Source organism: Gallinula chloropus (genome assembly GCF_964237585.1).
Source record: "Gallinula chloropus genome assembly, chromosome: 3".
Classification (NCBI taxonomy): Eukaryota; Metazoa; Chordata; class Aves; order Gruiformes; family Rallidae; genus Gallinula; species Gallinula chloropus.
This window is the reverse complement of record NC_140087.1, coordinates 12,147,209-12,170,564: the sequence shown is the minus strand read 5'-3', so window position 1 is coordinate 12,170,564 and position 23,356 is coordinate 12,147,209. Positions and strand designations below refer to the sequence as shown.

The following is a 23,356-nucleotide window of genomic DNA, read 5'->3' as shown; positions in this document are numbered from 1 at the left end:
TAAAAGAGGTACTGTAAACATGACCAACTTTCTTTAGGAAACTGATATAGGAAAACCTAAAATACAACCAAATGTGTTACCAGCTTATACAACACGGTTCTCTTTCAGCTGAGAGCTGCAGATACTCAATGTAATTTTTAGTATTTTGCATTATGATTTGTAGATAAAACATTTGTTGAATCCAAAATGTTTTGGTCTTAAGAAATCTTGCTGTTTGCATTAATTAATCTATCCCATGAGATTCCGAAATAAACTGTACTTCATACAGCAACAACAGGATTTATTTGCTTAAAAGAGATCTCTCTATAGTGATTTGCAGACAGGTAATCCACCTCTCACAGGGGGATGTCAGGGCCACATCAGTGCTATCAGACCTAGGTTAGAGGTGCTTTTGGTTTAGAATTGCGTTTGAGCATGAGCATCACCCTTTGCTTGAGCAGCAGACAGATACAACCTGTAACTCTGAACACATTCAGAAAGAAGCATGAACAAATTTTAAATTTCTTGCCCAGATGCAGAAAAGTATGTAGTCAAAATATAGAAATCACTCATGCCTTTCTCTCTAGCCTCCACAAGGGAAGACCACAAACCTCAGTTGTTCTGCAACAAGTCTCTTGAAAAGGTGTAGAGAAGGAGCACCACCTCTCTGTGTCCTCTGTGGGGACTTCAGAGAGCAGCCAAGAGGAGCAGGTCAGCTGGCAGGAGGGGAAAAGCTGCTGCCGGCACTGAGGGGGAACACTATGTAGCCAGCACAGCTTTGAAGAGATGTCGCTGGGGTGGCACAGGCTTGGACAGTAAATTCCTTTTTTGTTAAGGGAGGAAAAATAAAAATAGACAAAAGAAACGACAAGAGACCAAGAGAGCAGAACAGGAAGGAGCAGGGTAGATAACAAAACTGATTTCGCTGAAGGAGAAAGGGGACTGATCCACAGAAGTGCTTTGCTGCCCTCCTTAAGCTTTTAAAGAGTCAGTCTTTCTGGAATGCATATTAAGAAAACAGCCTGACAGCATTTGGGAGTAGCGAAACCGCTGCCAAAACCTGCTTCCTTATTTGTGTATTCCCATCCCTCTGATTTGCCAACTTTTATTCCTAGTGGTTGGACCTTACGGCTTCTTCAAAATGCATCTCGTAGTTACAGTGTGTATCAGGACACCCCAGCAACGTGCTCCTCAACAAATGGTTGCCTATGTGCAGGGTCACACTGAGGCAGAGGACTTGCCAACATGTTTGAGGAAGATGCTTTTCAGCCTTGGCAGCAGCAGGAGAGGTGTGCTCAGCATGCCTCCTCCGGCCTCTGATCCACACTGCAAACAGCAAGGGTATTTCCTCATGCTCTGTTCCTCTCAAGCATTCAAGCCAATGGCAGTTGTGCTTCTCCAAGGAGCAACTTTATCTCTTTCCTAAGCCTTTACTACAACCACACCTTTGCTTTTCCTCCTTTCTTTTTGTCCGCCCAGTAATTTGGCTCCTTTGACTTTTACTGACCCCGATTTCAGACACAAAGACTGGGTTTTCCCCCCGCCCCCTATGCACCAGACTTCTGCATCTGGTTTAGCTTTCTCAAAGGTATTATGCCTGATTTGGGAAAGGTATGCGCTCCCGCCGAACTTGGATGACTTTCTAGGTCTCACTGATCGGCTGGAGATCGGCCACTCTGAGTGCTGGGGCTCTGGGCTCTCAGAGAAAAGGATTTGCTTACCAGCACAGTGGAGACACCAACGGCCAACTCAGCTCAGCCTTCCTCCTGAACATCAAAGGCCACCATGTGCCAGTAGCAATGGACCATAATACTACGGCGTTTTTCCGTAATAAACGAGGTGGTGTGAAGTTAACTGGCTTTGCCAGGAAGAATCCCTGAATGCCCCATGAAATGACTCAAAACCCATCAGATAGGCAGACCACAAACACATGGTCTAAGAGAACGCTTTTGGAGCAGATTTGCACTGAAATCTAAGCCTGACTTTTCTTACTCACGAGATGGTCCCTTCTACACGTGTTCCTAAAACCTGTACCTGAGAAATGCTTGATAAAACGTTTGATAAATGCTTTTCTTCCAGCCCTGCTGCTTCTGCAAAAGCTCAGGAGGAGGTGGTGAAAAGCACAGGGATTACCTTGGCCTAGACGAGATGGTTCTAGTTTCTGACTGATTCCTTTGTTGAATTACAAACACTATGAACTAAAATGGATTCTAGACCTGTTCTTGAGGGGTAGGGCTTCATTTCTTCACTCAAACTTTATGTTTCTTATCTCACTGCTTAGATGCTGGATGCCTGCTTGAACCAGGGAATTTTTGCTCTCGTCTAGCGAGAGGTATCTGTAAGTGACCAAAAGCCACCAACCCTTCTGTCTTTTGACCCCTAGGAAATCCTGTAAACCAGGATTATCTGCTAAATGTTTACAATACAGGGCATAGTGGGACTGCATTCAGCAATTACTTCAACACTTTCCTTGAAGAGCATTCAAGCACTTTGTGTACCAAGGTGTTTCTCAGGAACCATTTAGAGTTGGGTGGGTGGGTTTGGGTTTTTTTTTCTTTTTAAATAAAGTTTCAGGACTCCAACCCATATTACTTTTAACATAAACATATGATCAAACAGTTCACAGGGTATTTTAGTTTTACATGCACAAAGGTGAAGGGGTTTGGTGGTGAGGTCAGAGAACAGGAGAGACTGAGATCTTCATGGATGACCATTTATTCACGTATATATATCTCCACGTACACACACATACACACACACACACACACACACCTACACACTTTTTTCCTATGACACAGCTTCCCCCTAGGCACATCCCAATTCAGTCCCTTTCAAGGCAGTCTCTAAATGCCACCCAAATCAGAATCTAATCTCCAAACATACAAACCCAGCAATAATGATACAACCCTCCACACCTGGATATCTGATGCATTTTGCTCCTTTCAAATGAAGGGACAAGGGGGCTTTTAAAGGGTCAGCAGCAGAACGGTGCATACAGCTGTCTTTGTGAGCAGTGACTGAATCCAGACCTCTGACAAGAGAGCTGTGGTGAAACAGCCACACAAGCTCTGGGCGCTCACAGCAGGCAGTTAAGGCGTCCTTTGTGACCTCTCTGAAGCATGCCTTCACCTGAGATAGGGTACTGAGTCCCAGCCCTGCGCCTTCTGAGCAGCATACTGCTGCGGAGGCTACGAGTGACATGGGGCTCTCTGCTCTCACTTTCTTGAACTCCATACCCTTCCTGTAGGAGGAAGAAGCTGCTGACTTCAACCCATCGTATGAATGCTTAAACAGGCAAACCACCAAAGGAGAAAGCCAGATTACTTTGCAGTAGTTACAGGTTCATACTGTGAATTCCACCTGAGGAGCACCCTGTTCATGCTTTGCTATTCATACCCTACAAGTGGCATTGCACAAGAGGGTGGCATAGTACTGCTAACATGAGAAAGCCTCTGTCTGAATGTCTGGACTATCTTGAATGTTGCATAATGAAGGTGACTATGGAGGATATCTCAAAGAGCTCCTAGTTAATAGAAGGCAATTTTCCTTTCTAAATCAACACATGCCAAGAAAGGCTCAGGGACAAGGTGTTCCACTTTGTATATAGCTAAAGCAGTAGTTAGCAGATCCTTCTGCATAGTATGTCACCTATTTCTGCCTCCTGTCTTCCAGAGAAGGCTGCTAAGTTGTTTCCCTAATGTCGACTTTCAGTATGAGAATTAGTAAGCAGACAGACGGCACTTGTGGAGTTCCTCAGCCTCCTCTAGATGCTGCAGATGGGAAATTGTTTCAAACCCTTTATAAACTGTGCTGTAGTAATACCATTATTCTCCAACTGCAATCACCCAAAGCCATTTATATTAAACTCACAGACAAGCCTTGTGTTGAGATCGTAGAATTCCAAAATTCCACGTCACATGTTATGAACTACCAGCCCCTAACTTCAGTGACAAAAGGTTTGCCTCACTTTAAGATCTCCCAACTCCATACCACTGTAAGGTTGTAGGTTCTGCATCTACCTGCCAAAATTTCACCTCTGAAGATGCTATGCTTCTTGCTCGTGGTACATGAAGGCAAGCTGGAACCTGGCCACCATGAACGCAGAACAAGAGAGAGGCTCACACTCCACACATTCTGCCTGAGAGTGTGGCTTTCAAACCAGCAAGGAGAGGAACTGATTGAATTAATATGCTTGCACACAGCCAGTTTCTTACTGATGGCAGCAGCCTTTCTACTGGAAGATCCGTATAACAACTGCAGGGATTTCCAAACAGTACTCATCATAGCTGTCTGGACAGGCAAAACACATCCGACTGATGGAGGAACTCAGGAGAATGCTTAATTTTGTCCATTTTTGTCCTTTCCCCCCACTTTCTCTCCCTGCTGTCTTGTACAGTTACTGATTTGTGTTTCAACAACACCCAGAAACCTACTCACTGACCTGAACCCTGCTGTGCTACACGGTACTGAAGATGGACCTACCCCATGCGGTTATCATAACTCTTACCGCTGCCTTCGTCTAAGGGTTAGAGGAAAAGACAACTACATTAAGAGAAGTGAGAATGAGGACACAACCAGCTAGATCTCACAAATGCTTTGCAATGGTCAGGAAGCCAAGTTCCCCAGAGCAGGAGTTGGACTCAATGATCCTTATGGGTCCCTTCCAACACAGGATATTCTATGACTTTATGATTCCTCCCCACTCCCCCCTCCAAAACGACTGCTCCCAGAGCCAAGCTGGCAGAAGGAAATGTGTGCCTACCTTTCAACCACTGTAATGGAAAGTTCTCTGCTTTAAGCTGCCAGTGAAAGTGGCTTTAAGCTAAGACGTGGGACTGCACAAGTAGTGCAGAGGAAGAGACATATGCTCCACGCAAATGAATCCGCTCGTTACGCTGAGACACAGCAGTGTGACAGAGCTCGACTGTCAGGTCTCTAGATATCCCCCTCTTGAAAGCAGGGAAGAGAGAGGTGTTAGTTATTGGAAAGCAGAGGTAACCTCTATATCTCCTCATCTGTTGTTAGTTTCTAAGTGTCTTTGCCAATTCAAAGTATAGATAGGAAGAGAGAGATACAAACAGCAAAACTAGGACATTCTAAACAATGCTTAAATTTACCTCTCTGATCTGTTTAATCCAAGCCTCCCTTCCAAGGAATTCCTGATGCAAGACTGCTGGAGCAGAATTCAAACTGAAGGCCATGGTGTCACTTTCTTTAACAAACGGCTGAAGGTCTGAATGCAGCTGAAAGAGAAGAACATCTTTCTTCAATTCCCAGGAACAGCCTATACATACCCAGCCCTTCACCAAATCAAGGTCCATACCCTAATGCTGTACCTACTCATCACTCTCTGCTTTGACACCCGTACCTTGGCTGCACTTTTTCAGATTTGGGGGAGGGAGAGGAAGAGGGGAAAGCATTACAGTGGCAGACAGTTGTGGTCAAGAGAGGCACATAGAGAATCTGCAAAGAAATAGGTAAAGAACAGCTTGCAGAGCTGGGCAAGGGACAGGACACAGCCAGGTAGGCAATTTTTGAGTGGCAGGAAGCAGGAAAAAAATATAAAGGAAAGAATGATAGAGTCTTTGGTGGGGAGAATATCAGTTTTTAACCTCTGAAGGTTAATACATTCTACTTTATAGCACCTGAGGAAGCTTATGCAATATGACTCTCCTTTGGACAAAGGAAACTTTACACAGCTAGGAGCCTTCTATGAACATGATGCAATCCTTTTAATATATGCCAAGGGTTAATGTAGTAGTATTAAAGCATACACAAAACACAAAGGCTATAGTCTGCACTGGCAGAGCTGTACCTAGTAATAGCATACAGTGGTATTTCCCTGCCAGTCAAGCTGTGCTTTGTAAACCCTCTTCCTTCTCCTGGAGGAACTAGAAACTGTCCAGACCAAGCCAGCTGGAGCAGATGGGAGGTCAGCCTGCCTGTCAAGCTATGTCTGCACTTGCAAGTAGTGCAATCCAGTAGGAGAAGGTTTCTAGGGGAAAAACAAAAGTGCCAAGGACCTGAGTTGCACACTATGTGTGTTTTCCTTTGGGCCACCTCTAGCTGTGGGCTGAAAGGCTTCTAATGAAGGTCAGGCGCCTACTCTGGGAAATCCTACCACTGCAGAGGTGTAGGCTGCTCCTCTCCATATCTGGTGACCTCCCTCCTTATCCCCCAGCTACCCACTCTGGATGTTACCTCCACAGCAGATTATTCAGTACATATGCAGGTCCTTCAGCCACCGCAGCTCATGCCTCAGCCCTGTGTGCTGCTGCAGGCAGTTGAGCCTCTTGGTACAAGTCTGCATGGTGGCAGCTGAGACTCAACACATGCTTCCTCCTGCTACTGGGACAGTGGCTTCAAGAAGAACGTAGGAGCAGAGAACAAAGTTTTAAGCTGCTACAGAAAGATGCACTGGAGGGACGTTAAGAGAGCCTTGAATGAAATAAGCTACATTGCCAGATTTTGCCAGTTCATACACACTGTTCATACCAACAGTTTCTGCAAACATATTCACAAGAGGCAGCAGTCATATCCCTCAGCACCACTGACCTGCTGGCAAAAGTCTACACCACAGTGGCAGTACATGACAGAGCTGAAGAGCAACATATCTTGCAAGTCTTTCTGGTTTTAAGATCCCAGAATGAAAGGAAAAGGCATACCTTATGACTCAGAGACATGTGCTTTCCATACTGAAATGCCATGTCCTGAATCTCAGCGCTATGCTTTGCTAGTTCCATTGCAGCCTGGCAGCTCTTTGCCAGCAAGGCACTATGTGACAGGAAAACCTGCTCCTTCCACGTGGATATCCCGATGTCATCTGTGAGACAGTTCTCCTGCAAACCAAACACAGGCAGACGTGAAATCACTGGAGTTGCAGCCCTGTCAGCTCACAGAGGTTAATGGTGTGGAACATATGTGGTGAGGAACAAGGTGGTCTTGAGAGTGCCTTGGTTCCAAATAAAGAAGGGCATTCTTTTGGGGATGAGAAGAGAAAAGGATCAGAATAAAGACACTGGCAGCTTCATCAAACAACATTTTCATATTCTGCTTGAAAAGAACAATGCAAGATACATGAAGCTGTCAGCACATTCACCATAGATCCTTTTCTTAATGACTGTATCATCACACTGGTCAAGACTACAGTCTTCATGAGGAACTGGGGAGAAGGAAGTGGAAAAAAAAAAAAAGGAAAAAAAGACACACACACACGGACCCCAAACCCTAGAGTACACCAGCTCTTCAGCCCCTTGCTGGATACCAAGAACCAACAATCCCAAATAAACTTGAGAACTCCCTACAATTTCTCCTTTGTAGCCAAGAAAAAAACTAATAACCTAAGGTGTTAAAAATCCTTATAGAATCACATTGGACAAATGAAGAGCTATGGTGAAGGACTTCTGCCTCTTCTACTCCCGTATTAAGGAGGAGGAATGATGGAAATTATTGATAAATACATAAAGCTGTGATTTAGAAGTGTCAGGCATTTACTTATTTACTTTCCCAGGGGACTGATAGAGATCTCAGCGATGCCTCTAGTCAACTTTATCACCTTGACTGTAAGGTCAGAGATGCTCAATGCTTCTCAAAATCTTTTGTACCCAAAAATATTACTTTGGATTACTTTCCACAAAGTGTTTTAGTTCACACAAATCCAGCCCTTTCCTCCCAAACCCAAAATCAACTGCAGCTTCTTTAGCTCACAAAGTGTTAACATGCCACGAGTTTACTAATGAGTCTTCAAAGCTAAACTTGACTTGTAATCTTTCTCACATACACATTACTGTCACACCTTTAGGTACTTTCTAAAGAGGAAGAAAAAAAAAAGATAATTGTTTTGCTTAGAATAAACTAAAATCAGTAATGAGAAGCTAAGGAAAAAATCTCAAGCACCTAAATGTTAAAAAAGTTTGTAACTCCTCAGTTCAGCCAAACCTGTAGCATATGCTAAGCCAAAAGGTATTCTTTAAAAGAGTAACATAAAAAAAATCTTATATAACAAGCCTTTCCCCTCTACGTGACGTCAATGAAATTACTTAGAAACGAGGAAGAAGTAATTCTGTGTGACCCTCTAGTTTTCTAGCAAGGTATTATCTCTCCTGAAATCGGTAACGAATGAAATAGAATCCATCCGTTCAGCTCTAATTTTCCTCCCTTATGGATATCACCCAGAAGTGCTGCGTTACAAGGGACAGGATAATTTGAGACTAATGGAAAAAGTAGGAGAATTCTGCAATGCCAAGTAACCCAGAGCTGTATCAAAATGCCTTTGCTTTCCGACATACTGTTAACTTATACAAGGAAAGTGAAGAACAGGGAAACCACATGTTTGCTATTATGTGTATGCTAACTTACAAAGTCAAGCCTCAACTTTCCTCATGTTTCATTTCACTGTAGTATTTTTGTTTTAATATCTTAACTCAGCCCAGAGCATGTGCAAATTCCCATGACTGGCAAAATGTCAAAATGAGCATTTAATTCAAGTAGTTTCCTATATATCAAGTCTTTTTTTTTTTTCTTTCCACTCAGATATAGATCAATTTATTTTAAATTTAAAATCAGGAGCTCTTGGAAGACGCAACACAATCTTTTTCTTAACAACCAATCTGCTCAGCGAAAAAACAGTATTTACTAAAATTTGCTGGATGATATTGAAAATTGGCAGTGAATTTTATAATTATTTGCTTTAAAATCCAATCAAATAAAAATATTCTAGAAAGGTATCCTGAAACAATATATGTAGTTAAAGAAAAATCTTTCAGAAGACCCGTAAGTTGAAACATTTGCTTGCTGGAGCATTTGAGCAGTAACAGAAATCTGAACATTATCAAATATTGACTGCAGGAACTGGGGAAGCTTAAACAGTCATTGAATTTTGACACATACAAGGAAAATTAATTCTATGATTTGTTACAAAAAATATATTCTTCTTAAGCAAGCTTGAATTTTATCACAGGATTGGAAACGATGGCACAAGTTACTGTCTACTACATGAACATGATGTAGGAGCTTCAAGCATCTGAAATAGACCTCTAACTAAAATAAAAATAAGAGAGAGAAATTTGAGACATATTTGAAGACATGTGTGGTGGTTTGACCCTGGCCAGAGGCCAGATAACCACCCAAGTCACTCTATCACTCCCCTTTTCAGCTGGATGGGGAGCGATCATTCTGCAATCAGCATCATGGGCAAGACAGACTCAACATGGAATAAAGGAAAGAAAACTCTCTAATTTATTACACTACACACACAGGGAAAACAGAGTCTGATAATGAGAAGTACAATCAGATCTTAAAGCATGTCCCTCCACCCCTCCCTTCTTAGCAGATTTCACTTTAGTCAGGATTTTGCTCCCTTCTTCCCTCCATTGTGGCACAGGGAGGGTCAGGGAATGGGGAAATGGGGGTTTTGGTTAGTCCCTCACAAGTTGTTTTTAGTCCTGGGGAGGCATTCTTCACATTATTCCCTGCTCCAGCATTCCCTGTTCTACCCACAGGAGTCAGTCCTCCACAAACTTCTCCGATGTGAGTCCTTTCTCACAGGGCTTCAGCTCTTCACCATCTGCCCTGGCACGGGTCACTGCTATGGGGTGCAGTTATAAATCATAGAATGTCCCTCAGTCTCTCAGGCCCAGACTGCTCCAGCCTCCCCATGGAGTCACAAGCCCTCCCAGCAAACCTGCTCCAGCATGGGTCTCTCTCTCATCTCTCTCTCTCCGAGCTGCAGGTGCTGGCAGGGGCTTGCTCCAACACAGATCATAGAATCATAGGGGTTGGAAGGGACCTCCAGAGGTCATCAGGTCCAAGCCATATCACAGCATCTTCCATATGTCTCCACCTACTCCAGCATGGGGCCTCTCCATGGGCTGCAGGTGGGGTCTCTGCTCCCTGTCATCTTCCAAGGGCTGTGGGGGGGTCACCCATTCCACCATGGTCTTCTCCAAGGGTTGCAGGAGCATCTTTCTGGCACCTGGGGAACCTCCTCTCCCTTCTTCACTGACCTTGGTGCCTGCAGAGTTTCTTACATCTCACTCCCTTCTCTGGTGACAAAATGCAGCTGCTTGTGTTTTTTTTCCTCCTAAATGTGATTCCCTGAGGCACTGTGACTGTTGCTGATGGGCTCAGCCTTGGTCAGCGGCAGGTCCGGCCTTGAGCCAGCTGGTGTTTGCTCTGTGGGGCCTGCAGAGAGCTTCTGGCTGCTTCTTGCAGCAGCCACCCCTGCAGCCCCCCGTCTCCATCAGAACCCAGCCATGCAAAACTCCAATAATGTGGTACTGAAATCTTAAAAAACACAGAAAGCAGACAGCAGTAAAAAGGCATTATGCCCATACAGATGTGCTTTAACAACTGAGCTTGCTGTCTCATGACAACACACCCCTAAAAGCTTCTGCTCCTTAAGGTGGCAGAGGGAGGCACAACCTTTCTTCAGCAAAGTTTTCTAACATTCCAAATGTTGGTTTTTTTTCCAAGCTTAATTTTCATGTTATACAGAAACTGTCCACCAATCACACTTGTATTCTTACTAGAATATGCATGACAAGAATTAAACACTATTTCCAAACATCAAGGGAACAGTGAAACTAGTTCTAGATTGCAAAGTCCATGACACCTGACGTCATGAAAGCACTTCTCATTTTTAGAGAAATTTCCACCTTTTTGTAAGCTTTGTTTTGTTTTATCCAGCAGTGGCTATTTCAAAGGATAAATACAAAAGTGGACGTTAAATGGCCCAGAAGACTCCTGGCAGCTTTTCATATAAAAGCCTTTTAAAACTCAAATTAACTCTAGCTGTAGTTGACAGAGCCCAGGCATTTGATTAATTAATGCCTATCCAGTGACCACATTTACAAGTTCTTTCGCCAAGAAATGGGTCCAGATCACAACCAACCCTGATGCTGTTCAAGTAGCAGAAGCTGGATGAAGGGAGCCGGAGCCCTCATCATCCCTGGAAGAAAGCAGCCAACTTGAGATACAATTTGGATAATGTTGGCATGGGAGTACAAGGAAAATATCCAAATCCAGCTCTGGCAATCATCATTTCCTATGGGAAATCCAGAACAGCTGAGGGTGCTCCCATTTTACTACCAATAAGGTTGGTTATCGTTTTCTTAGTTGAGATTTTTTTTGGTTAAAGGTACTTCATAGACTTTTCAATGTAAAACTTCAGCTATAATTTGTATGGAACTTTTAGTCACACAAAGTAACAGAAAGGTCTGAACCACTTCTACCAAACTTTAGTTCAGTTCTCAATGGGCAAATAATCCACAGAAACACAGAAATATTTTAAAGCTTTAAAGCAGGTAGTTCAAAACCTGCTATTTTCCATAAATAAAATCCAGTGCAAGTATGAATCTCGCTACCAGTAGCAAGACCCCTGCAAAACATCTTGCCTGTGGTTCACATAAGACTTCAACAGATGTATTCCTGCTTGCTGAACATGACAGGGCAGGTTTTATTGGTCTATTAATACATGTCTTCACTGCTTTTGGAGGAACAAGGGTATTTACAAATGGGTCAATAAAGCATGGCACCAACTACCTAATGCTTTCATCGTGGCACTGTAAAAAAGCAACACATGATTTAAAAAAGAAAGTTTGAAAACTTACAATAAATTTAAATATCTCTCCACATCTGCTACTTTTAAATCTCTCTGGAAAAGCTTAGTATTTAAAAGAACAAAAGCAGTAAACAAATAGCATTTGCCTTCTTTCTAGCTATGCTTTTTTTTCCCCCTCTGACACATTTACCCATTCTTTTCACAGATGTTCTTTACTCAAATTCCATATTTTATCCTTCCCTTTTGTCTTGCAACAGAAACATTTGTTTAAAAAAGGAAAGCAAAAGCTCCAATTTGACTGCTGCCCTGCTAAAAGGTGGTTTACATGACTCAAAATACATTTGATTTACCTAAAATGTACAAGCAAATTATTTATGCATAGGCTTAAAGCAGTCCAGTTGATGGACACGTGCAGTATCCCAAAACACCATTACTCCTCAAAGCAGGACTGGTGACTAAACATCAAAGAAGAACCAGTACAACTCACTGCATCTAGTCTATGCTTTGCTGGAAAATAATCTTGTTTTCATCAAAAAACTATGCTGATCCAAAACAAACACCTGCTACTTCACTGCTTGGAACAATGAGTACTTGCCACTAGCATATTCCTTTCTTGAACTTGTTTCACATATTAGTTGCACACAATTTTCACACAATTGCATCAAAAAGTTTCCCAAATATTGAACAGCTGTTCTAGTCATTGGTGGATCCTGTTGGAAATGGTCTTGTCTTACATAACAGTCCCATTCTGACTATAAAAGTGAGGTCTGGTGATGCACATTTAGCATCAGCTAGATATTGTGGAGGTGAAGAAATGAAAATAACCCAACAAAGCAGGTGCCTGTGAAGGTTCCCAATACTGCAAGAATGGTTTGGCAGGTTAAGCACAAGAGCCAACATGCTCAAGTTCTGCTCTTGATTCTGCTGTTTGACCTTGGGGTTCTGTGCATTTGTTGTCCCTGCTCAGTGAACTGACAGGCATGTTAAAGCATTCTTCTTCAGTATTTGTTAAACGATCTGGGATATTAAGACAGAAGGTTTCTAAAAGTACAACATTCTGTGAGTTAGCAAATGTTTCAGAATCCTTCAGTAGAAGACAGAGACTCAGTGCTACATTTTTTTCTGTTAAAAATAGATACTGCAATCATGACTGAAGGCCACCTTAGAGAACTTTCATCTTTGCACTCACTAAGGCACAAATTTTCCTCCCAAATTAGACCTAGATTTAGGAAAGACATCGGGAACCAGGCAGAATGCCCTCCACTCACAGATTGTTGGCTTGAGAGGGGATTTAGCAGACAAAGCTGGAAAGGTTTATCTCATCAGCCCTTTCTGCTCAAGCTTACCATCCAAAATATTAGCTTAGTATTGCTAAAGTAATGTCTTAAACCACAGCAGCTATCTGGTACTTTGAACGTGAGTGGCAGCCCTAACCTTCAGACTGTGTTTACAACCAAAGCTTACACTCTGTAGTCTGGATTGTCACTTCAAATAAAGAGGAAAAGTTAAATTTTATCTTTATTTTTTCCCCTATTTTCCCCAGATCTAATGACTTGCTATGCAGACAAGATGAAGAATGAACAAACAGAACGTACTACAATGGGACGGCTGTAGGATTGCATGTGGTTTTACAGAGAAAAAACCCAGTGATAACGAGAGCTGATTATATCCATCATATCTCTTCAGGAGTAAACACAGTCGGTCTTGTTAGGTCAAACAATTCCTTCAGTTTTCCCACTGGGTCATCCAAATGAAGCAAATAAACATTTTTTCTTTTTTTTTGGGGGGGGAATAAACATGAACTTAGGGTCTCAGAGGCTAAAGGTTAATTTTGCAGAGTTATTTTTGTACTTTTTGCCAACCATCTAGGCAGACATCTAGCAAAGCTCAAAACAAATCAGTGCTAAATTCGTCTATTTTACAGTACTGAGGAGCTTTGTAACAACTGCATTAAAGATATTTAACATATGAAGTACAGTTTTCCTGCCTCAAAAAAGGAAAAAAAAAAAAGGTGAGAATATACCCTTCTGTTTTTCCAAATTTAAGACATTCCTAGCAATGAAAATGCCATTACTAACATCCCTATGCCCTATACTTAAAAAGAATTAGAAGTTTGACATTTGAGATTTAGTTGCAGAATAGATTAAAGCATCTGTCTTACCTCTAGGAGATGGAGTTCACATCTTTGCTTCACTCAAATTGCAATTAGGGATGGAGGGAAGATGCGCAGAGGATACAAATAAGACAGACCAACAACTGACCTAGTCCATTTGGCAATCTTTGCTATAGGAGATGTTCAGGGCACAAACGGGACCCTGCTTCAGTGGAACAGCATGAGGAAAGCAGCAGGGATGTGTCTCATAAGCAACATGGAACCAAATTTTTCAAAGGACAAGGTAAAAGAAAAATTAAGAGACTCCCCACACTTGTTTGTTCTACGTCTCATCACAACCATGTATTGCTGATTGTGTTCTGGGCTAAGTGGGTTCCCCTAAGGAAGGCTAACCTGTACTTTCTCCTTAGAAAAAGTCATCAAAACAAAGACTTTGCTATTTGCAATTGGGCCAGGGCAGAGTAAACATCATGCAGGTGTGCTTAGTTTCTTTCACACTTCCCTTGCAATCTACACATGTGGAGTCCTTCAGCAACACAACAGAAAATAAACATAAGAAGAAAGACTAAGAAAAAGAAGATTAAGACCTTCTGCAGTGGCAGGAACCCAAGAAAGTCCACACCACTTCTTGTTTATACAGAGGGCACGGTTTAAATAAAATGTAGTCTTATTCCTGGGATGAGCTTGTAGACCTTTACTTCCATGTACACAAGAGTAGCTGGTTTTTAAAATATTTGGGATCTGCTTGAGTACAGGAAATACAATTCTTAAAACTTTTTGCAAAAATACCTCAGAGACATCATCTATTTGAACACATAACCCTGAGCACAGGACTTGGGAGCAGCCCCAAAGGGTGAAGTCTGTTTATCCACGAGTTAAAAACAGCAAGTGCAAAAGGACCACCAAGTTCCCAACATCACATTGCTGCCATGCTGCTACCCAGGGTCCCCTCCCGAGAGGTGCCAGAGGATGCTCTGCATGCGTCATCCCTGCGCACAGCCGTGCCGCCCGGCAGCCCCGCAGCCCCGGGCGTCTCCCGAGTGTGCCATTACTGCTTTCCTGCTGCAGGCTCTGGCTTCCTCTGAGGGAAGAGCTCAGCTCACTGGCGTGATTGCTTCCTACCTACCTGGTTTCAGTCAAAATGAGAGAGAGAAGTTTAAACGAGGTTAGTTTTAGCAGCATCTTTGCTGCTGCAGAGCAGAGGAGACAGATACTGATCTTCAGAGTCACTGGGTGCAGCAGCACCCTCCAGCCCAGCTGTTGAGAGCTGATGGCACTCCCAACTTGCCTGCTGTGGTTTGGCTGGTGTGGAGCCACCAGCACCAGTATCTACTGTGGCACTAACCCGTGGGATCGGGGCTTCCACTAAGGTATTAGCTTTGCCACATACTACAATATGGCAATAGTAAACCAGAGCAGCAATCTAAATACACAACAAATGTATTCACAAACTTCTGCAATTTTGAACCCATCTCACCTACTGAATGTTAAGACTCAGGTCTCTGAGGCCACTGAGGCATGTGAGAAAACACCACTGTAAATAAATCTACCTATTGTGGTGGATTTCAAGACAGATATTCAAATATACATACTGCTCATCATTCCTGTACAGTGAAAGCTTGCCATCATAAAACCTGTAGAGGTCATGGCAACTTTAAATTATCAATTTTTTACCTGTGTTAAGAGGTAGTCAGAGCAAATATAAGGAAGATCTCCAACATCCTCCCAGAGCAAGCCTACTTCAAGAAGCGTCTCTACAAGTTTCCTTAAATATTCTAGCAAATACCTAGGTCTGATTTGACCAATTTTTCATTACAGTTCTGGCCACACAGCACACCTGTAACCACCCATGAAGAAATGCAAGATTAACTAATGAGAAGCGCTGGCAACTGCTGTCTTTGCCCGTGCCTGCTCCTGCAACGCGTGCTCGGTGACTTTTAGAGGAGGAGAGTACAGTGCTGCACTCCTACTGCCTGAGGACAAAATTCAAGTTTATACTATCAGAGAGCAAACACTCAGAAGAGGGCCAGACACAAGTTTGGGATGAAGCATTTTGTAAACATATTTGGGCTCAGAAAGAAGAGATTTAGCATGCAAATATTAATGATGTTGACAAGACTGTAATAAATGCCTCTAACATAACCTTCACTAGGAACCTCTGGAAGCGTTTGGAAAACACCTAGTAAGACACGTCTCAAGCTCCTGGTAATGACACTTGATATTATTTTATTAAGCACTCACAGAAATAAAATAGTCCCTCCTTGAGCATTTCTAGAAACTTCCATCAGAGTTCATGGGTGTCATAATGATGTTACTGCTGAAACCCGCTAGGACTGCAGCTAATTCTCCTCCTCCCTCTCCCTCCTCCTTTTAAACAGATGAAAAAGTCATCACATTTATTGCAGTCACACATTATGATCAGAAACCGTCTTGGGTATGCGAAACTACTGAAATTCTTACCTCAGATGATTTTGAGTTTTCATAATATATACCTTGAACTAAATCACCAATAGCACTTGAAATGAGCTCCACAACCTGTAAAAGAAAAGAAGGAAAAGCATCACATCTTTAATTATCACCAAGTCTGCTAACAAAGCTACTGCCAGATGGCCAGAGAGATAAATGGTCAGTTAGTTGTGAAAGACTGCAGGATTTACCCGGATCTGTTCTGCACAAGAATGATCCCGTCTCTCTGCTAAAACCTCTACTACAGTATCTCTTCCATCAAAGTTTTAAGTTAATATAAATGAAAACCAAGACTTTTTTTGGTTGTTGTTCCTAAAGTGTGAACTATGGAGTGTATTCTCACAAGGACATTCACAGAACTAATAAATCCCAGTTCATGAATATGAGACAGTACCTCATCTGGGCTTTGTTTTGTTTTGTTTTTTTCCTGCCAAGTAAATACTTCACAATACCTCTCATTGGGAGCTGTTAAAATTCTAATCTTCGTGGCTAATACAGAAAAGTCAGAATCCATAGAAAGGTAACCTTTCAAATGTGATCATTTGGTATTCGGGTGCCCTGGGAATGCACTGTGGATGTATTTAGTGCATGGCCCGAGGCTCAGCTGTACCACATACACTGAAAGTCTGCAACACGGGAATGTTTAAATCAGATTTATCAATCTGTATTATCTTCAGGGTTCAGACTTTTTATTTTATTCAAGCGAAGCCCAAAAATCTGAACTTGATCCAGAATGTAAAACAAGCAGTCCACGGTCTCCCTGGAACTACCGTACGATTTAAAGTCGTGCACATGAACTGTCTTAATTGGAACAAAATACTCAGATTTATTGTAAAATTAAATGCAGGCATTTCAAATAAGCACACCTCAAGGCTACCCCTTCAGTTGCTCACCAAGTTTTAATTTCTTCAACGTTCAATTTCCTATGCATACGAGTCAAGATCTGATTCCTCTCTTTGCTTCCAAAAAATTCAATCTAAGTCTTATTGAATTAAAAGATTTAGTTTCAATTTTTATCATTCTTGTAACTGAAGTCCAGAAATGAAATGATAAAAGCCCTAACAGAGAGATATTTTAACACTTAGGCATACTTTATTTGATAATAAAAACACATTTGCATGCTAGTTTTGAGTACTAGCAGAAAGGTTTTGTGTTTTCTTTTTTTTTTTCTTCTTAAACACTGCTCCGTATACATATTCATATACACAGAGCAAGCGCTAACTTTAGAAACGGTGCTGATTAAAAGTCATGTTTTTTCTTGCAATGCATATGGGTTAATTTGCAAGACCTACAAAAACAGCCTTTTAAAAAAAAAAAAATCACAAAAAAAAAAAATCACATTGCCCTTTAGGAAACTAGATACAGAAGAAATATTGTAGCAATATGAGCTGTGAGGAACTGAAAGGACAATGATCCTACAGTGTTGCCAGATGTGTTGAGTTATTTAAGTGAGGAACAGAGAAAACCAGGGGCTTTTTTTTTTTTCCCCTCCCTCTTTTTTTTTCTTCCTCCTTTTTTTTTTTTTCTTTTAGGTATCAGATAAGCCCTATTCCCAAATCCAGGAGGATTGAGTATCGCCAATAGGTCTATGAAAGTCTGTAACTAAATGCCCAGGATCAGATTGTATTACAGTTTATACAAGCAACATCCCAAGATTCTTCTGATGGCTAGGACACATAATACAGATCAATCACTCACTAAAAAATGTTATGGTTTGTGAAATGGTCTGAGCTCAGAGACCTACACTGGTAATACGAAGAGGAATTTACAAAGACACCGAGTCCTACTCTAAATGTCAAAGTGATAGTATGAACTTTTAACAATGCATCTGGCTCTGGATAACTAGACCTTTTCCTCTCTCGCCTGAAACTCTAGACTGAGCAGGACCCTGTTTTGAGGTTTCTTTTTTCCATCTCTCTTCTCTCTTCTTAGTTGAAATTGCCTTTGAGAGTAGAGTCACGCTGACTTTAAACAATCTCGGTGAAACAGTTGTGAACAATTGTACCTCTTCCTCTTATAGTTTATAAAACATCTTAGGAGAATTAGACATCCACTATTTAGAAGAATCCACATATTAAATACCATGAAGCCTTCAGTGACATGCTGAACGCTGTATGTCAGCGAGAATTTAGTGTTAATGTTACCTTCCTTCTCTCCAAACATCTCCCTTTTTCTCTTTTATATAATATTTATTTTTTTAAGGTAAATGCAATGCCATACAGATCACGACCAGGAATGAAACTCCAGTTTCAAGAGCACAGTGGGATGCTTGCATAAGGCTCTGTTACTTCATCAACCCTTAATCCCATCTATGAAAAGCATCTGCTGCATAACATCAGTGGCCTGGGGTCCTGAGCTTGGGGGGGGAGCAATGAAAAATGAGGAAGCCAGGTAATTTCCCTCTGTATCCTAAACTGACAGAGAGGAAGAAAAATTATTACAGATTCAGTAGTATTCATGCAGTCAATCATACATTGACTAGTTCTTATGCAGCACTTTTCATCAGAAAATTGGAAAGCAATCAACATCGACTGTAAAACTTATTGCCTCCTGTTTGATATAAGGGGAAAACAGTGTCAGGGAACTGATTTTCCCCAAAATCATGCAGCATGCCAATGGCAGAGCAAAAAACAGTATCCCAGCCACCTCCATTCCCATGGGTGCCTTTCTGCCTCACCAGTGTCCCATTCCACTTGCTGACATTTCTGAGACACAATTTTGAAGAGCAGGGAAGGTAGATGAAAAATCAGGTGCTCCCAACTGCTTTTCTTCTCGTTTGAAGGTTGAGGTCCACTTTACACAAGTTCAAAGACGGGAAAAGGGAAGAGTGAGCTGCCAGAATTAGTGCTTCAAAAGAGCAGTCTCAAAAGAGACCAAAGGCAACCTATTCACAATCTCTCTTCCCATCATTTTTCCACCCCTTTATGCATTTTAGAGAAGCCTGGTCCCTCTTATGTACTTGAGATCAGCAGGACTAATCTTCTATTGAAAGAAAACAACCTTCCACTCTATTTTTCACTTTCCACTCTGCATCAGCATCTTCCAAAGCACTGTGTTCTCTGCACCCCTGGAGCATCCACAGGGCTAGAAGCAGCCCTGGGAATAACCTGTTCCTTGCAGGTGAAAAGTAAAAGCTCATGCAAATAATTTAATGTTCTTTAAACACATGCTCTGCAACAGTTCTGCAAGGGTTGGTTGGTTTGTTTTTCCTAAGGAGGTACTGCTTTTTTAGAGAGGTAATCTCTTCTGCTTCCAGAAGGTCAACACAAAGGCCATCAAATTACATTAACAGGAAAAGGTGGATCATTAAAGACTAAATCCCTCCTACTATTTAGGCAGACTAAGTGTGTAACATATGTAAATTCTGGACACAAGCACATAATGTTTGATTCCATAGCAAGACAGAGCTCATGCTCTGACCTCTCAAGTTTATACAAATATGAAATAATCCAGAAGCCTGTGTTACATTTCAGTGTCTGAAGAGCTCGGTGTCCTGACTGCTTGGAGAGGTTGACTCTGGCCTGGCCAGAACCAGGACACGTGATGAGATGTGCTTTGCTCTTTCCCAGCAGAGTAACCTACTTGTAAAAAATGCAGAGCTTTAGCCCTTCAAGGTTCTTCAAACTTACTTTGACTCTTTTTTCTCAAATTCAGAATTTCTAAATATTGACTGAAGAAATAAACCAGTGGCAACTTTCTTAGCAGTTCAGAAAAATTACTTGGTATGTTCAACCAACCCCACATAGGACTTTCTCCCACCTTCTCCTGAACTCAGATTAAATCATTCAGGTACCTCACTCCAGACACACCTGTAAGACGTTTCTGGGTTCAGGATTCCCAATGCATTCTGCATATGTGACAAGACAGAATAGAGCCAAGTGTCCACTATCACAGGTGCAGTGGCCCGATTCTTGCCTGTTGTTGCCTGCCCTGGGAAATCCAGTGCACTCTATAAAAAACAGCCATGTATTTAAATTAAATAGTGAAACTTTAAAGCTAGAAGGACCACAAGGAAATCAGAGAATTTAAGACATTCTGGTAGAATGCTTTCTTTGAAGTTAGAAGATGTGATTCAGACTCCTTAATGTACAGTAAAAAGAATGGATTCTCATCCTTCACGAGATTTCTAAACACCCTGGATGAGAAGACGACATTGCTGCCATCAGTTTAGCAACTCAAGCACTTTGTTCCTTTTACTTGTCTTCGAAATATTTTGTTTAAGTTCACTGCTACATAACACTGCATATGTATTTTTTCCTGTTTCTCATTCTAATTTAAAAAAAAAGGAATAAATTTGAGCTCCATTCAATGTGTGGTGGTTTTATTTTAAATTCAGCAGCTGAAATGGAATTGATTACACAGACCACTCTACTTACTTCAGAGTGGTAATACAGCATCTCTCCAGACTCTACCGGATATTTTCAAGGGGAAGATTAGTGAAAGGATAAAGCTCTTGTGGGGAGATGGAAAACAGCACTAGGAAGAACACAGCAATGGATATAGCTTTGTTCCTCATCCTTCCCAATTTCTATTTGACTAACTTCCTTAAGCTTTGCCAAATTCCTTTCAAGAAGGACCACAAGCAATTCCTTCCTTCCTTAGTCTTTCTCTCACAGCCTCTTTGGGCTGCTGGTGTTGAAACAATATCTTTTCCTCACACATCTATGAGAGCCTACTCCTTGCTGCTGGTGCGTAGGCTTGAGAACATAGCTAGACTTCTCCATATAATTAAAGAAGAAAATCAGTCAGAAAACATTAAATAGACAGATAAAAGTCCCTTCAACTGACATTTGACTTCCCTCCCCAAAGAAGTGTTAATTTTTGGAAATATTTCCACACCTAAATTCCAAGGAAAATGAAATATTCTCCTGTGTTTGACAAAGAAACATTTCAATAGGAAGCTCAAGACAAAACTCTGTCAACAGCTGAAATTGGATTTTGATTATTCAATAATACCTAAAAATGCCCAATCAACCCCAAAAGGGGGAAAAAACCTAAAAGGGAAAAAAACCCTAAAGAGTTCCAAACCCACTGGAATTCAATTTTCTTTCCTGGTAACCTCCTCAAACATTATTAGGCACACAGTGTGCCAGCCTACAGAATTTTTTGTAAATCCTATTGGATTTACAATTTGAAATTATCTTGAGCTTTGCTGGTTTTTGAAGCTGTCCTTCTCTTAGTTGAAAAGCACAGAAAGGACTCCTTGCAGTGATTTGCTTTCTAGCAAGTTTTAAATGCTCTTGGTAAGCTCATTGATGATTTCCTTCACTCTGTTAATGATGAATTAGCAGTAAAATGAAATGTGCAACGTAAACACATCACCCAAACCCACTCCTTGACATAAAGGTGCTTCCTAGTCATAAAAAAGTCCTTCTAAATCATCAGCAGCAGTCAATTTGAATATTGCTAGTATTGTCAAACACCTACCAGTCTGCCTTAAGGCTTTTCACCAGTGCTAAGTTACTCTTTTTATGCTGATACAACACTGTCCATAGAAGGGGTTTTCACTAGTGTAAAGACTTAGTGCATAATTTAGTAATTTTCCTTCACAGTAACAACCAAGAGAAGAAATACTGTTTTCCCTTCTCTACCTCCACGTGGCATCTCACACAGTGTATTAGTATCTCTGCGGGTCCTTGCACTGAAGCACTCAACCAGCTGCTGCTGAGTGACAAGGTTAGAGAAGCACGTGATTTCTTCAGCTTGACCCTTTTGGACAGGGTAATTCCCTCAAATAAAAGTAAACAAAGAAGGTATCGTGCCTGCAGGGTTGTGCAGCTATAAAACTCTCCTTGTCAGTAAGTGATGCAGAAGAGCATGACTATAAAACACTATTTCCAGCCATGCTGGTGCAGACCACCATTAAGTTGGGATATGTCAGAAAATGAACTGTGGATTAAACTGAATTTTCAAAAACCTGATCAGCTCCAAGTTGACAGAAATTATACCTGGAAGTGATATTAACTGTTCTGCATAGGCTGCATCTGAATAAACATGAATCAGAAGTACTATCATTTAGCATCTGACAGATGGAATCAACTAAACGAAGCTGCAGATGTTTGTTAACCCAGCAAATCAACAGCCCCCGTACCAGGAGTAGCAGCAATCAGATTCCAGACTCCAACTGAAATGCTGCCCAATTTCAAAATACTAATATTAAACACCGGTTCCAGTCCTTCCAAAGACTCAATCTTCTTGCTAGCCAACAAGATGTCAAATACCTCTGCATTTTGTTTAAAAATGTAATTAAATCATCTATGTAATTGCTATAATTTTATGCACTGTACTATAACATTGCACTGAAGTCACTCCAGATGTACAGGCACTTATACTAAAAAAATTGACCCTGGGAAGGGTTCAATGTAAAGATGAACTTTACTGCAGCACAAAAAGAAGATATATCATCTATCACCCTATTTACAAGACATATATTTTAACTTCTCCTAGTAGTACAATGTGTATAAACACCTGCTGGGAAGGAACGAAGAAGTGGGAGCCAAATTCTTCTCAGCAGTGCCCACTGATAGGATGAGGCAATGGGCAGAAATTAAAATATGAAATTCCATCTGGACACATGAAAACACTTTACTGTGAGGGCAATCAAACAATGGAACAGGTTGCTCAAAGGGGTTGTGAAGTTTCCATCTGTGGAGATATTTGAAAGCCATCTGGACATGGTCCTGGGCAACCTACTGTAGCTGACCCTGCTTGAGCAGGGGGTTTGGGCCAGGCGATCTCCAGAGGACCTTTCCAACCTTCCTCAACCATTCTGTGATACTAACAGCTGGTGGAGGAGGACCACAGCTGATTTTGCATACTCACATCTGCAGCACCAGTAACAGCTTTTCTCCTCTTTGAAACAACAAAACCAAGGCTACAAAGCTGATGCCCAATACTCTCTAAGGGAAGAGTGAAGTTTGCTGGTTGTACTGGGAACAGATTTCTCTTTTAGAAATACTTAGTTCTTGGGATACTAAGGCCACACCGACAAATTTTAGATTCTTATCACTATTGCAAACAGTTTTGAATTGCAATTGAATTATGACAAAAATCTATTTTCACTTTACAAAAGTGTATTCTCCATTGAAATTGTACTTCAGGTGAACAGCTGACTATACCACTGTGATCTCTAGCCTTCTGTAAAACTGTTTGTTAACTGTCCTGTCATGACAATCCACCTCTAGAATCAAATGTCTTAAGCTCCTACCCACCCAGAGATGTATGGTAATACCTATTAA

At 41.5% G+C, this 23,356-nt stretch overlaps 1 protein-coding gene across 1 annotated transcript in view; it reads right to left on the bottom strand.

The window, feature by feature from the left end:
• PDSS2 (decaprenyl diphosphate synthase subunit 2) overlaps nucleotides 1-23,356 on the bottom strand; it is a gene marked incomplete at its 5' end in the record, with an annotated part of 115,007 nt that overhangs the window by 8,809 nt on the left and 82,842 nt on the right. The window contains 3 exons of the mRNA XM_084262291.1: nucleotides 5,097-5,222; nucleotides 6,645-6,818; nucleotides 16,113-16,187. Of these exons, the coding sequence (XP_084118417.1) occupies nucleotides 5,097-5,222; nucleotides 6,645-6,818; nucleotides 16,113-16,187 (375 nt within the window). The remainder of the gene's footprint in view (nucleotides 1-5,096; nucleotides 5,223-6,644; nucleotides 6,819-16,112; nucleotides 16,188-23,356) is intronic.